The sequence below is a fragment of the Pseudopipra pipra genome, chromosome 24, assembly GCF_036250125.1.
Source record: "Pseudopipra pipra isolate bDixPip1 chromosome 24, bDixPip1.hap1, whole genome shotgun sequence".
Classification (NCBI taxonomy): Eukaryota; Metazoa; Chordata; class Aves; order Passeriformes; family Pipridae; genus Pseudopipra; species Pseudopipra pipra.
Window position 1 is genome coordinate 3,839,689 of NC_087572.1, and position 14,528 is coordinate 3,854,216.

Sequence of the window (14,528 nt, forward strand, 5' to 3'; positions counted from 1 at the left end):
GCTCATCCCTGCCCTGTCACCAGTGAGGACCTGACTGGCACTGTGGGAATATGTCCCCACTGTCTCCAGATGGGAAAATGGGGGTTTCCCCCCTCCCCAGCTCAGGGGTCTGCCCACCACAACTCACAGGGGTCTGGACATCCTTCCCAGCTCAAGGGGAGCTGGATGACCTCCTCAACTCAGGGGTCTGCCCACCTTCCCACAGCTCAAGGGGGGCTGGATGACCTCCCCAACTCAGGGAGTCTGGCCCTCTCTCCAGTTCAAAAGGGGCTGAATGCCTTTCCCAGCTCAGGGGGGCTGGATACCCTCCCCACACCAGGACCACCTGTGCCAGCCCCTGGCACAGAGCCCCCTCCAAGGTCTGGGCTGCCCCATTCTGCCATAGGGCAGATTTTGGGGTGCTGGAGGAGGTCAAGGTGCCAGGGCTGGGACTTACCTTCGGCTTTGCTGCTGCTCCTGCTATTGCACTTGAGCTCTCTGCAAAGGAAGAGGTGTGCAGGGTTAACCCCACGTGGAGAGGGGACACTTGGGTGCCCATCACCCCCAAGCCAGTCCCTCCACGGGCCATACCAGGGGCTGATCCTCCCGAGCTCCCACGGCCGCCCATCACCGTGGCATCGGGGCTGCGGGGGGTGGGGGAAGAGGGGGGAGGCTGACTCTGATCTGGGGGACAGAGGGGACAGGTTTACACCCCCCTCCCATCCCCACCACCACCAACAACCCCTCCGTGGGGCTGGGGGGGCTCGGGGGGTGGCGGGGGTCCTTTGGTGGCTCTGCCACTAGGTGTCCCCGGCGAGCCGCGCTCCGGACACGCGGGGGGGGGTCTTCGCCCGAGGAAGTGGCTCAGCAAATCCCACCCCCCCACATCCCACCCCGGCTCCCACCCGCTCATGGACACGCCACGCACAGCTCCAACCTCCCCCCGTGGTGACAGTGCCCGGTGCCAGCAGACCCCGTTCCCCCTTGCCAGGACCCTCCCTGTGTGGTGCCTGCCTCAGTTTCCCCTCGCTGGCTATGGGGTGCAGCGAGGGCTGGGCAGGGTGCATGGCGCAGACACCCACGGGTGGGTGCTGGGCATCGTGTGCCCACTGCACAGCCCACCCTGCGCCCCATGGGGGGCTGCAGCCCCAAAGCCCCAAGCCAAGAGGCTTTGCAAAGCCATGGGGCATCCCCTCTCCGTCTCCAGGGATGCCCAGACAGGGACGGGCAGAGCATTGGCAGCAAGATGTGCTGCCAAACCCCTCCTCGGTGCACCCCCTGCTTCTCATTTTTGGGATGAGCCCCCCCCCGGTACCTGTTCCGGGGGTGTTTGCAGTGCAGGTTCACTCGGAAGCTCCTGCCGTCGCCGTCGCTGCCGGGCTGGCGGGGGCCGGAGCCCTGGGCACGCGGGAACCACTCGGCTGGCGGGCTGGCACCGTTCTCCAGTGCGAGGGGCTGGCAGGCGACCGAGCTCCCATCTGCTCGAGAGAGACCCCCACGCGTCAGCCCGGCGCCCCCCTCCCCAGGGAGCACCCCCTGAGCATGGGGACACCCGCGGACTCCCTCCCCCTTGAAGCCACATCCCAGGGGACACCCACCCTGTGTCCTCCACCCCGCCACGGGACACCCATGGTGGTGTTCCAGGGCAGGACACACCTTTCCTCCTCACCCTGGCCGTGCCTTGAGCCAGGGGCTGCCCATATGAGGTGAGGGGCATCTCCCCACCAGGCTGTGGGCACACGTGTGCGTGGCTACGCGTGTGCACCTCCACATGGATGTTGCACATGCATGTTCACACAGATCCAGCCCCCCCACTCCCTTGCATGAGGTCAGGGCACCTACAGCTGCTGCCCATGTGGCACAGGGGGGCACGGTGGAGCCCCTCAACCCCTCCCAGTCCCCCTGTGCCAGCATGTCCGCCTATTTTCCCTCCCCAGCTCCGCGTGTGAATCCCTGCCGGGTTGGCTCCCTCCCCCAGCACACACCCGCAGACACACACACACACTCACACACACACACACACACACTCACACGCAGCCGCTCGGCGTGATCCAGGCTCTTCCCGGTGTCTGGATTAGCGTGACAACTTATCAACAAGGCAGGGAAAGAGAATTCAAACCTGTCAGTCCATCCGCATCCCCCCCTTCCCCCTGTCTCCCCGCCAGGCTCTGGGCGCAGCGCTGGCACCGCGGAGATGCGGGCACCTCGGTGTAAAGTTACACCAAGGGCGATGTGCAGCAGGAAAATATGTGCTAGAAAGACCGGTCTCTGTCTCTGCTGAGGCTGCTGGTGTGCCCAGGGAGCTGTCGAAGGGGAGGCAGGCAGGCAGGAAGGAAGCAAACGGGAGGTTTTCCAGAACAGCCGCCGGGAGCTGGTCCCCGCCGCACACGCTGCGTGCGGCTGGATGGGGAGGAGCGGGGGGTCGAGAGGTGCCAGGGGGTGCTGGGGCGCAGCCCCCCAGCTCTGCGCCACAGTGCCACCATGTATCCATGGCACACGGAGCTGTGGATGCTCTGGCTTGCTTTTGGGATGCCCGTGGGGTCCCCACCGGGGTGTGTGGGGTCTCTGGACACCCCATCACCCATGTTCTATGTGTTCCCCACCGCCCACGTTCACCCCCCAGGCGTGCCCCTGGGCACATCCCCTGGCTCTGACCCACACCACCAGTGTCTGGCTCCTGCCCTCGGCCCCACCGACCCCATTGGGGCCACATGTCCGGTGACACCGGGGGACCCTCCCTGTGCCAAGACTCCTCCCTCACCCCAGCCAAACCACCCCCCCCACACACAGCGGGGACCACCTGCACCCCCCACCCACCTCAGGGCCGGGCAGTGCCCACCAGCCCACCCCACTGCCCACCATGGCACAGGGCGCAGGTGGGATCCCGGCAGCACTGGTGGGGAGGGGGCTGCGGTGGGGAGGGGGCTGCGGAGGGGCAGTGGGGTGCCCGGGGGGACAGTGGGGCGCACCGGGATGTTCACGGCGCTGCCGCGCTCACTTTCACCTCCCCGCTCAGCCCCAGGCAGCCGCCACATGTTTCCCATTAGGCTCTCCGGACCTCACCATTCCTGGCTTCCTCGCCAGGGGTAGGGCCTTTTTCCTTCTTTTTTTTTTTTTTTTTTCCCTTTTTTTCCCTTTTTTTTTTTAATTTTTTTTTTTTCTCTCTCCACACTAGTTACAAAACACCAGCCGAGACCACACAAGCGAGGAGGGACAGAGGGAGAAGGAAAGATAGAGATGGGCGCCTCGGGCAGGGGAGAGGCAGCAAGGCCGGGTGCTGGGGGGTGGGTGGGGGGGCTGGAGGGGTGAGGATGAGGAGGAGGGGGGGATGAAGCGGGCGAGATTGCAGTCACCTCCGCTTCCCACCTCCTGACCCCGCAGCCCTGCAAAGATAACAGCCCCTGAAGACTGCTGACTCGCCTCGCAGAAATCCAATATCCTCGCCTGGTGAACTAATCGACTACCTGGGCTCCCACCTCCCCTGCCCGGGCTTAATCCTGCTGCTGCAAAGCTTTAATTAGTTTAACGGTTTCAGGCTTGACGGAGGTTGGCGGTGAGAGGAATCAGAATCATGGAATGGTTTGGGTTGGAAGGGACCTTAAAGCTCATCTCATTCCACCCCCCTGCCACAGGCAGGGACACCTTCCACTGGACCAGGTTGCTCCAAGCCCCATCCAACCTCACAGGGGACAAAACATCCCCCCACCTCACCCCCTCCACCGAGTCAGGGCCCCCCTTGGGTGGCAGGGGTGCTGTGTGGTGGCACCATGAGGGTGCAGGGGGTTGCAGACCCACCCCCAAGCCCCCAGAGCCCTCTGGCACCCGGCCCTGACCCCCAGTGCTGGAAATGGGGGGCACGGAGGGGCTGGCTTGGCACCGGCGTGGCAGCGGGGGGATGGAGGGATGGCCCCGCAGGGCACGGACATGGTTTGGTGCCCGGCTCCGAGGCCACCCAGACGTCAGGGTGGGGCCGGAGATGCCACCAGGAGACAGGCAGGCGGCAGGGACACAGCCGCCACACAGATGGGGACACGCTGGCCCGACGCCTCCCACCCCGCCGGGGCGCCGTGCCCAGCCGCCCGCGGCCACAGCAGCGGGGACGGGGGGTCCTCGGGGGTCCCTGGGCACCACGGGGCGCTGAGAGGGGTTGGGGTGGCCCTAAGTACCCCCGTATGGTTGGGGGGAGTGTCTCCAGACACCCCCATCACCCGTGTCCTGGCTTGTGTGTGCCCTGACACATCTGGGGCACTGCAGAGGTGCCCCCCTCCCTTGCACACAAACACACACACAAGTGGCATCGGGGGGTGCCCCACTCATGTCCCCCAAGCCTGGGGATGCTGTGGTGGTGCCTCTCCCTTGCACACTCACTCACACACAAACACACAGAGCACTGTGGAGGTTTTCCTCCCCTGCTTCCACACATCTGGGGGCACCAAAGGGGTGCAGCTGCCTTACACCCCTCCCTCATGGGGCATCGGGGAGGTTGTCCCCTCTGTGCCCCACCCCTTGCACACCCCCGCACCCCCCTGCTCCCCTCCCAGGGCCTCGGCCCCCTCCTCCCCACGAGTCCCCCACCAGCCCGTCCTGCTCCTGCTGACACCAATGGAAAATCCCCTCCAGTGACAGCTTCCTGGCAGGCGCTTGCCGAGGGTTTCCGTGTTCCCCTGCCAGCCCCCCCGCCCCGGCCACCTCCTCCTGGAGCCACGCGGGGGGTCCCTGTGCCTCCTCCCCCTCCACCCCAACCTCCATGTCACCCCCAATTCAGCATCACAGACCCCAAAGCACGTGGGTCCTGCTCCCTCCCCTTCCTCCCCACACCTCATCCCCTGCCAGCACCCTGCCCTCCTGTGCAGTAGGGCCACCCCAGCAGCACCACAGGAGATTTCGAGTCCCCCTTGGGTACCACTGGCAGCTCCCAGGGCACCCACCCACCCTGGGGGCCCACCAGCCTGAGACTGGGAGCAGGACAGGAGTCAGGGGTCCAGAAGGGTGGGCACAGATGAGTGCTGAGGCACAGGGTGCCTGCAGGCAGCCCTGACCCCTCCTCTAGCTGTCACCCCGTGGCTGGAACCCCGCTGTCACCACGTCCCCCGCCGCCCTGACTCCTCTGCCATGCTCGTAATTAGGAGACAGAGCAGATGGCGCCTGGGTTTCATCTTAGGTAACGGGTCCAGACGAGCTGCTTGGCCGCCAGTTCCCTTTGAGGAGCCATCAGAGGATTTTTGGGGTGCTCCCCCCCCCAAGCAGGGAGCTGGTGGGGGAACACGACCCTCCAAGGTGGTGTGGGGATGTGGTGCTGCCATGGGAGGAGACGGCGGTGCCGGGAAGGGCTTGGCTGGCACACGGGGCAAACACACCTGGGATCCGCCCTCTCACGTCACCTCAGGGTGTCACATCCCAGGGCAGGCTCAGGCACCTGCCCTGGCACTGGGAATGGGGGTCCTGGACTGCTGGGCTATAAGCAGGGGAGTGTCCAAAGGTCTCAGCATCCCCCCATCACCCGGCGCTGCAGGAAGGTGGGTGGGGAGCTCATTGCCCTGCAATCCCACTGGCCTGGGGCAGCAGGGACCCCGTGGACACCCCCACACTGCTGGGACAATGCTGAGCTGGGGACACAGCCCTTCTCCTGGGCCTGGTCCCAGGTGTGCTGCTGCCACTGGGGTCTCCTGCATCCTCCAGGCCTGCTGGTCCCAAGGCTGGTGGGACCCTTGGTGGGTTCAGCCCTCAGCACCAGAACGTGGCACAGTGCCCTCGAGGTGGGCAGGGATGGGGATGCCTGGTCAGGTCCCTATTCCTGCTGCTGCAAGAAACCACCTCCCCTGCAAGGATCATCTCCCCCTCAAGGACCATCTACCCCAGGAGAAATCAGCTGTCCTGAAGTGACCACCTTCCCAGCTTCCCTGCAAGAAACCATCTCCTATGAAGAGCCACCCCACCTGCAATGACCACTGACCATCTCCCCTGCAACAACCATCTCCCCTGCAATGACCATAAGAAGCCATCTGCCCTGCAAAAGCCACCTACCCTGCAAGAACCATCTCCCTCACAAGAAACCACCCCCCCTGCAAGAGCCATTCTTCCTGCAAGGATCATCTCCCCTGCAAGATCCACCTCCCCTTCAAGGACCATCTTCCCTGCAAGAATCATCTCCCCAACACAAAACCGTCTCCCCTGCAACCATTTCCCCCTCAACGACCATCTCCCCCTCAATTATCATCTCCCCCTCAAAGACCACCTCCCCATAATGTCCATCTCCCCCAAAAGCCACCTCCCCCACAACGACCACCCCCTGCAGTGACCATTTCCCCCTCAATCATCCCCCCCTCAAGAACCCCTTACCCCGTGTGAGGACCCTCCCCTCCCACACCACAGATGTGGGTGCCTGCAGCCCCCCAGGGCTGTGAGGGGGTGCCCAGCTGCCTCCAGCGGCACCGCCCAGCACGGACACAGCCCCCAACCCCCTTGGCCCCAGAGGGCTCTGACCCCCCTCCCCGGCCTGGGGGGCCCTGGGGGGGCTGGGGAACAGCTCGACAGATGGACTGCAGCGATGGTGGCACCTCGGCCGGCTGGAGCCCAGCGCCGCAGTTCAGAGCTAGCAGGGAAACGGGCTAAATTTAGCTCTTCCCTCGGTGCCAGCTTTGTTCCCCCGCCCCGTCGAGCCGGCGCAGGAGGAGAGCAGCCGCCGGGCCCCCTCCTCTGCCCTCTCCCTGCCAGGGGGAACACGGGGCACCCCAGCACCGCTCCCTCGGGGTGCCAGCCCGGGGTGCCAGGCGCTCCTCGGGGTGCCGGCTGTGTTTGCTCACACATCCCCGTGCGACGGCCGTTCCTGGCAGTGCCATGGGGTGCCGTGCCCCGGTGTGGCGAGTGCCCCCCCCCAGGGCCCCCTCAAATGTGCTGGCAGGCCTGAGGCTGCGCAGATGGCCACGGCCCCCCTTTCTGAGCTCCCTGTTATAGCCACAGCATGAGTCACAGCCCCGGTGTGTCCCTGCCCAGCGCCGGCCACGCCGGGTCATGTAACACCCGCGGCCGCGGCGGCGCAGAGGGGGCTCTGCTGGCTGCCCACGCCGCCCCTCACCCGCAGCACGTGGCACCTTGGGCCCCACAGCCCCCCCAGCACCCCGCCGGGGGCACCCCGAGGGGGTCACAGCGGCGATGCCCAGCTCTCCCCCCGCTCCCCGCCGGTGCGCTGCGGGTTAACGCCAAGCGGAGCCGGGATCCTGCGAGGCCAGTAACATTTGGAAGGCGCCAGATGGACGCGTGCCCATGCCGAAGGCTCGCTCGGCACAGCCATGCTCCCCCGGCGCTGGGGCTGGGGGGCTGCCCAGGGCGACAAAGGGGCGCCCGCCGGGATGGGGGGACGCTGACCATGAGCCCACCGGGGTCCCGGGTCAGCCAGAGCCCACCCACCCCCCACGCTGGGCACCACCCCCATTGCTCACACCCCGCACAGGGAACGGGGTGATGGGGCCCAGGTGCTGACAGTGCACAGGGGTGACCAGGTGGGGACCGAGGGGGGGTCTGGGTGGGGGGAGAGCAGCCAGTTGCCTCCCTTGGCCAATTTTAGAAACTGGCTAGACAAGAAAAGCAGAATGAGCCGGGCAGGATTAACGGCCGGGCTTGGTGTCAGGGTGGGTTTTTTTTCTTTTTCTTTTTTTTTTTCCTCTTCTTTTTTTTTTTTTTTTTTTTTTTGTGGGAGGCACACATGAGTTGAGCGGAAACTCCTGGCTGTGGATCCTGTTTCCTGGGAGATGTGGCCGGTTGGGGCCGAGCTGGGGTGTGGGAGCCACTGGGGACGATGCCAATGGCGGCGTGACGGGGCAGGGGTGCGGGGATGGGGGGGCCCTGCCCTGTCACACCAGTGGCCTGGCACCCCCTAGATAGGTGGGCATGGAGGGGATGCACCCACTAACAGGCTCCTGCACAGGTGTGTGCACAGGTACACGCGTGGGGGGAGGACTGTGCACACACGTGTGCAGACATGAAGACAAACATGGTACAGGTGTGCCCACGCACACCTTCGCGGGTGCAGGTGGACACACAGGTACAGGAACACGTGTGGCCACCAGAGTGGGCACAGGTGGGTGCACACACATGTGGCAAGCATGGTGCAGGTGCACACACACACCTGCACAGGTGTGGGTGCACACACAGGCACAGGAACACGCATGGACAGCGGTGAGGACATGGATGGGCGCACACGGGTGTCACAGGTACACGCACAGGGATGTGCACACTCCCACCTCTGTGCACGCTCAGGGTCACACCCACTTGGGGGGTACAGTGCCCATGGGCTCCAGGGAACCCCCAAAACACCAGCCCAGCGCTGCAGATCCCCATCCCACACCCTGCTGGCAGCACTGCCAAGGGGGACACTGGGGTTTGACCCCAAAACACGGCTCCCCCTCCCCTTTGAGAGGTCATGGTGGCCCCCCAAAGCTGGAGGTGCACGGAAGGGGTCTGGCATTGATATGCAGTGGAGACATGGATAGGTATGGGGAAACTGAGGCAGGAGCAGGGTGCCTGGGCTGCTGATGGAAACAGGGAGATGCAGCCAACTATCCCAGAGGATCCAGGAGTCCTGTGACACCCCAGCCCCCCACCCTGATCCCACCCAGCTGCCCCCCAGCTCCAGTTACCACTGCGGAACAGGCTCCCTGGGGATGGGGCTTTGGAGCACACAGGTCTCCCTGCACTCATCCATGACCCACCAGCACCACCAGTCCACACCCATCGGAGCACACACACCTACAGACACACCAATTTTCGCTCTCCCCCCTCGCCAGGGAGCTTTCCATTAAAATTGGAAGAACACAACTTGCCGGCAGAGCCCCGGCGCGGATCGTACACAGCCTGTCACTCACACATCACTTTGTAGATGCCCATAAATTGCTTCATTACCTCTTCTAATTGAGGAGAACGCAGCTGCTGTGGGGCGGTGACGGAGCGCCTTCCCTTTGAAGGATGCCTCGCTCGCCAAAGACGGGTCCAGCAGAGCCGCAGAGCCCCACCAACATCCCAATAATAATAATAATAATAGTAATAATAACCATAATGACAGTATCCAAGCAAAACCCCTCGGCAAAGGGCAGTGGGGCTCACATGTGATGGAGCCCGCCCGAGGGAGGGGGATGAGGGGCTCGCTGGGCGCTGCACCGGTGGGGAAACTGAGGCACAGGGGGAGGTCGCACCAGGCACAGGGAGAAGGTGGGGATGGAAACACCGGGACCATGGAGGACAACGCTGTGGCGACAACATTTAGGGACAACCCCGTGGTGGATCCAGATGACGGAGCGTCTCCCTGCCCGCAGATTTGGGGGGGCAGAGGGGATTCCCGGCACCACCCAAAACTCCCCGGAGAACTTCCCACCCTGCTCAAGGGCTGCATCCTCCCGGCCTCGCCGGCACGACGCCAGGGGTGCCTGGCACCCTCCGGTGCCCCCGTCCCCTGCGCCCCGTCCCCGCGGGGGCCCCCCGGCTTTGTCTGGCGGCGGCGGGCGGCTGCGGCTGGGCTCGGTCCCCTTGCAGGATACTGCAGAAGGATTTACTGTATTGCAGCTTGTGCTGGCTGCAGCCCAGCGCACAATAGATTAGCTGTAGCCCAGGGCAGCACGTTGCGGGGGAAGGAAGGTGGGATTCATCCGGCTGCAGATTGCAGGGCATTTGCTGCAGTATCCTGCAGGATCCGGGCCCTCGCTCCGGACACCCCGTCACCCCACTCTGGGCTGGCAGAGGCAGCTCCAGGGGCTCATGAGTCCCCCCTCCTCGTCCTCTTCTGCCAGATTTAATGGCGTGGATGTTTCTCGTGTCCACGTGGGCTGGGGGACACCCTGCTTGTTCCCCACCCCTCTTTGGGGGTCCGGAGGGGCTGCGGTCCCTCACGGCACCTGGGTGGTGCTGGGGACACCGGGGCCCCCCTCGCTGGGTGCGACAAAGCTGGTGCAGGGAGGGAGCTGGGGACTGCAAGCAGCACTAATTGATCGCGATTAATTCAGCTCCTACCTCCCCGGGTGGCAGGAGAGATGCTGAGACACAAGCGCAGCCCACAGAGCTCCCCAAACAGGCTCCTCTCTCCCCCGTGCCCACCCTTCCCCCTGTGGGGGACCCACGCTGCCGGTCCCTGCGGATGTGGGGGGGCTCTGGTGGGTGTCTGGCTCCTGCTGCTGCCCTGGAGGTGCTGGGGATGTGTCCTTGGGGGGTGGACCCACGTTCCTGGGGTGCTGTTTAAGGGTGGGGGTCCTGCTGGCACCCCACCCCACATCCTCTCTGGGGTGCAGGGATGGCACACACATACTGGGAGGCGACGCTCAGGCCCTGGCACAGGGGAGCAGACGTGCCAGAGGTCACCGATGACCTCGTGGTGACACCGTGGCACCCTCGGCAGCGTCACCAGCCGGTGGCTGCAAAGCAGGGCACACAGAAGTGCTGCTGCCACCTCCTCCAGCACTCAGCTGCCATCTCGTTGGGGACATCAGACACCCCGTGGGCACCCCGTGGGCACCGTGGGCACGGGGGGGGCCGGCGCAGCGGGCGGGGGGGGAGGACCCCGGTGACCGTCTGGATTTCGAGGGGAGTTTGGAGCCTGCGGATTCCGGCTCCATAATCCTACGTGGGATGCAGTTTCCACAGCAACAGCGGGTCAGAGGGCAGTGAGGGGAGCCGGCTGCTCCGCTTGGGATTGCAATCCTGCCGGCGCTGCCGAAACGCCGCCGGGGCGAGGTGTCGGGGCGCGGTGCCGGGGCTGGACCGTGGCGGGGCCACGGTGGCGAAGGCAGGCGGGTGGAGCGGGGGCCGCATGGGGCGCGGGGGCGGCCAGGCTGGTGCTGCCGGGAGGCGGCAGAGGCTCAGTGTGGCGTTGTCAGCAAAGATGTCACTAATTGTCTGCAGGAGCAGCAAACTCTCGTTAACCCTTGGGCAGCCGGCGGTGGGAGCGCTGCCGAGGCTGTGGGGGCACCCCGGGACCCCGTTGCTGAGCGCCCTGGGGCAGTGCCAGCTCTGCCACTGCCCCGCCTGCACAGCCCTGGGTGGGTCACCACACACACCTTCCCCCAGGGTGGCTGCTGGGACATCCACCTGGTGACCCTGGGCAGCCCTTTTCCTTGTCCCATGGGCTCCGGTGTTGTCCCCACTGCCTGTGGTTGTGACAGCACTTGGACAAGCAGGAGCATGGAGGAAAATGCTGGTAGTGCCAGGGCCACCAGGGCAGGGTGACCTCCATCCCTGGTCACCTCCATCCCTGGTCATCTCCATCTATGTCCATCCCTGTTCACCTCCACAATGGTCGCTTCCATCCATCTCCATCCCTGGCCACCTCCATCCCTGGTCACTTCCTCCACCTCCATCCTCAGTCATCCCCATCCATCTCCATCCCTGGCCACCTTCATCCCTGGTCACATCCATCCATCTGCATCCCTGGCCACCTGCGCCCCTGGTCACCTCCTCCACCTCCAGCCCTGGCCACATCCATCCCTGGTCACCTCCATCCATCTCCATCCCTGGCCACTGTCCCCACAGACACACCCAGTGGGGCACAGAGGGGGACACAGCACCCACACCACAGCCACCACCACCACCCAACCCATGCCACTCTCCACACCTCACCACGGCTCCATCCTCAGGGAAAAGGGCACATGGGCCCACGGTGGCGCTTGGGCACAAGGCACGAGCACCCACCCTGTCCCAGGAGGCTTTGGCCACGGCTGGTGGAGGTGTGAGTGCCAGGGCAGAGGCAGAAATGGCTTTCCCACCTCCCAGCCAGCTCCAGGTAGGCCTGGGAGTGCTGCTGGGAAGCGCTGACGTCGGCAGGAGCGGGTGGGGGTGGCGGGGGGAGGCCGGGGCCGGGGCAGCCGGAGCGGGGTCAGCAGAAAGCCTCCGGCTCTGCTCGGCCCTGCCAGCCGCCCCACAGACCTTTTGTTCCCATTCAGCACCTTTCCCAGCACCTCCCTGCTCCCAGGGCTTCTATCCTGGGGGCCAGGGCAGGGGGCCCCTCCAGTACTGCGGGCTTTGGTGAGCAGGAGGTGCCCAACTTGGGTCATGGCACAGGGACCCGTGTGGTGATGGGAATGTGGGTGCATCCAGCCCCCAGGTGGGGTGACTAGGGGAGGTGGTGGGGCCTCTGTGTGGGGGATCTGAACGCAAACCCCAAAACCTGATCCCCCCATAGCACTGGGAGAGGGTGAGGGGAGGAAGGCAGCACTGCACTGCATCCCTGTGTCCCTGATATTCCTGGATCCCCACTTCTGCCCCAAAGCACAGACAGCCTGCTGAGCCCAGAGAAGGGGATGGATCCTGCACAGCACTGGAAAATGGGTACAAAACCAGTGTTCCCACTGCCAGCAGCCACTGGAACTGGGAGGACACAGGGCACAGCCCTCTGCCCCCATTCCTGGTATCCCAACACCCCAGCAGCACACAGGGACACTGACCTGACACCCCTGGGTGAAGCCCATCCCTCAGGGTGGCAACAACAGGGACCCCAGGAGTGACCCCAGCTCTCCCTGTCCCCCCACAGCCACGGCTGGTGCCGGGGAGGAGCAGGGCTGGGCAGGTCTGGGCATGTCCAGGGACTCTCCCAGCCTCCAAGGACTTTCGGCTGGGATTTCCTGTGCGGGATCCGGGTTTGTGGATGTCACAACACTCTGGGATTTCTGCTCCATGAGCTCCTCAGCCCTATGCACACATCAGCCCCGTGGGTGCCCACTGATGGGGATCCCGTGGGATGCACCTGTGGCCTCCCTTTTCCAAAGCTCCCAGGGTAGCACTGCCAGACTGGGACAGCAACACCCTGCCCAGTACTGCCTGTTGGTTATACTGGGCATCCTGCAGCTGGCACTGGCTCTAAACAGATCCCCATTTCAACTTAATCCTCCTGGCCCCCAACATCCCACCATGCTCCTTCCAGCTGAGGTGCACACCCACCCCTGGATGCAAACTTATCCCTGGGTGCAAACCCATCCCTGGGTGCAAACCCATCCCACTACAGGGTGCAAAGCCACACCTGGGTGAAACCCCCCCAGATACAAACACACCCCTGGATACAAACTCATCCCTGGGTGAATATTCAAACCTGGACAACAAACCGGATCCAAACCCTCTCCTGGGTGCAAATCCATCCCTGGGTGCAAATCCATCCCACCCCAGGGCGCAAAGCTATACCTGGGTGAAAATCCACCTCGACTAATAATTTATCCCTGGATGCAAACCCATCCCTGGTCCCAAAGCCACTCCTGGATGCAAACCCAGCTCCAGGGTGCTGCCCCCCATTCCACCGCCCTCTCCTCCCCCAGCTGCCCCAGCCCAGCCCAGTGCCACCAGTCCCCCCCGCCTCCAGCCTCGCCCTCCGGAGCCGGCAGACAGGTCTCTCCCCCCCAGGCTCCCTGCTCGGTGTCTGGCTGAGCTAAGCGTATTTAGCGCTTTTAATTGTTCTTAATAAATCAATCCCGCCAGCCCCTTAAATCATTTTTGTGGCTTCCCTCGCCGCCGTCCCCGCGGCCGTGCCGGTGTGGAGCCTGCTGTCTGCAGCACTGCCGGGGAGGGGTGGCACCCTGCCCGCCCCAGCACCCACCTCGCTGCCCCTCAGCCCCCACAGGCTGGGTGGTGGGGGGCTCTGCCTGCCCGTGCCTCAGTTTCCCTCCCTGCCCGGGGGTGTTTTGGGGTCTGCTCGCCCTCTCCCTGCTCTGTGGGTTCGGTCACCCCAACATCGCTGTGTTTTTGGGGGGGGAGCACAAGTCCCTTCTCTCACTGCATTCCCCTCAGGGTTGAGAGCAGTGGCAACAGAGGTGGTGACAGTGGATGTCACCCATGTGGCACTTCTGTCCCTGCCTGGCACATGGTGGTGCCAGACAGACATGTGTCTTGTCCTCCAGACCCCCCGGTGCCACCACAGACCCCAGGGACATGCGCCATCCCCTGCCCATGCCCGGCCAAGGGCTGAGCCCCTCAGGGTGCAGGATGAGGCCAGCCCTGCTTGTGACACCCATGTGGGATGAGTGCAGCCTCCAGCCCCCTCCAAGTGACTTCCTGGGGCTGGGATGACAGTGACATCCAGCTGGGTGATGGCACTCCTATTTTTGGAGAACCCATGCCATCACCAACACCCTGTGGCATCCCACGGGACACTCACCTCCACATCTCAGCCATCCCATCACCCCATCAGCCACTCCATCCCCAATGGCATTTCCCATGGGAGGGATGAACACACGACACCCAGGATGGTTGGTGGGGGACACGTCACTGAAAGGACTGTGCTGCCTTTGGGTAGAAACCAAATCTGGCAGAGGGACACCCAAGTGGGATCAGTGCAGCTCCCAACTCCCTCTGGGTGACTTCCTGGGCTTGGTGCTGCACAGGGGTGACGGTGACACCCAGCTGGGTAACAGCATTCCTATTTTTGGGGATGCATTATGCACTCAACACCATCACCAACACCCCACAGCATCTCCCAGAGCACCCAACCCCACACCCTGCTCCATCCCACCATCCAACCCTGCATCCCCATCCATCCTACCACCCAGTGCTGCATCCTGCTCCATCCCACTACCCAACCCTGCACC

General features: G+C 64.3%; 1 protein-coding gene across 5 annotated transcripts in view; it reads right to left on the reverse strand.

Moving 5' to 3' along the window:
* Positions 1-14,528, reverse strand: part of AHDC1 (AT-hook DNA binding motif containing 1) — a 54,638-nt gene that overhangs the window by 9,355 nt on the left and 30,755 nt on the right. For all 5 annotated transcript variants that reach the window (XM_064635199.1, XM_064635198.1, XM_064635200.1 and 2 more), the window contains 2 exons: positions 1,295-1,457; positions 437-477 (listed from right to left, as the gene is read on the reverse strand). Coding sequence is in view for 1 of the 5 variants with exons in the window: in XM_064635200.1 (XP_064491270.1) it covers positions 437-477; positions 1,295-1,457 (204 nt within the window). In the remaining 4 variants the exon portion in view is untranslated. The remainder of the gene's footprint in view (positions 1-436; positions 478-1,294; positions 1,458-14,528) is intronic.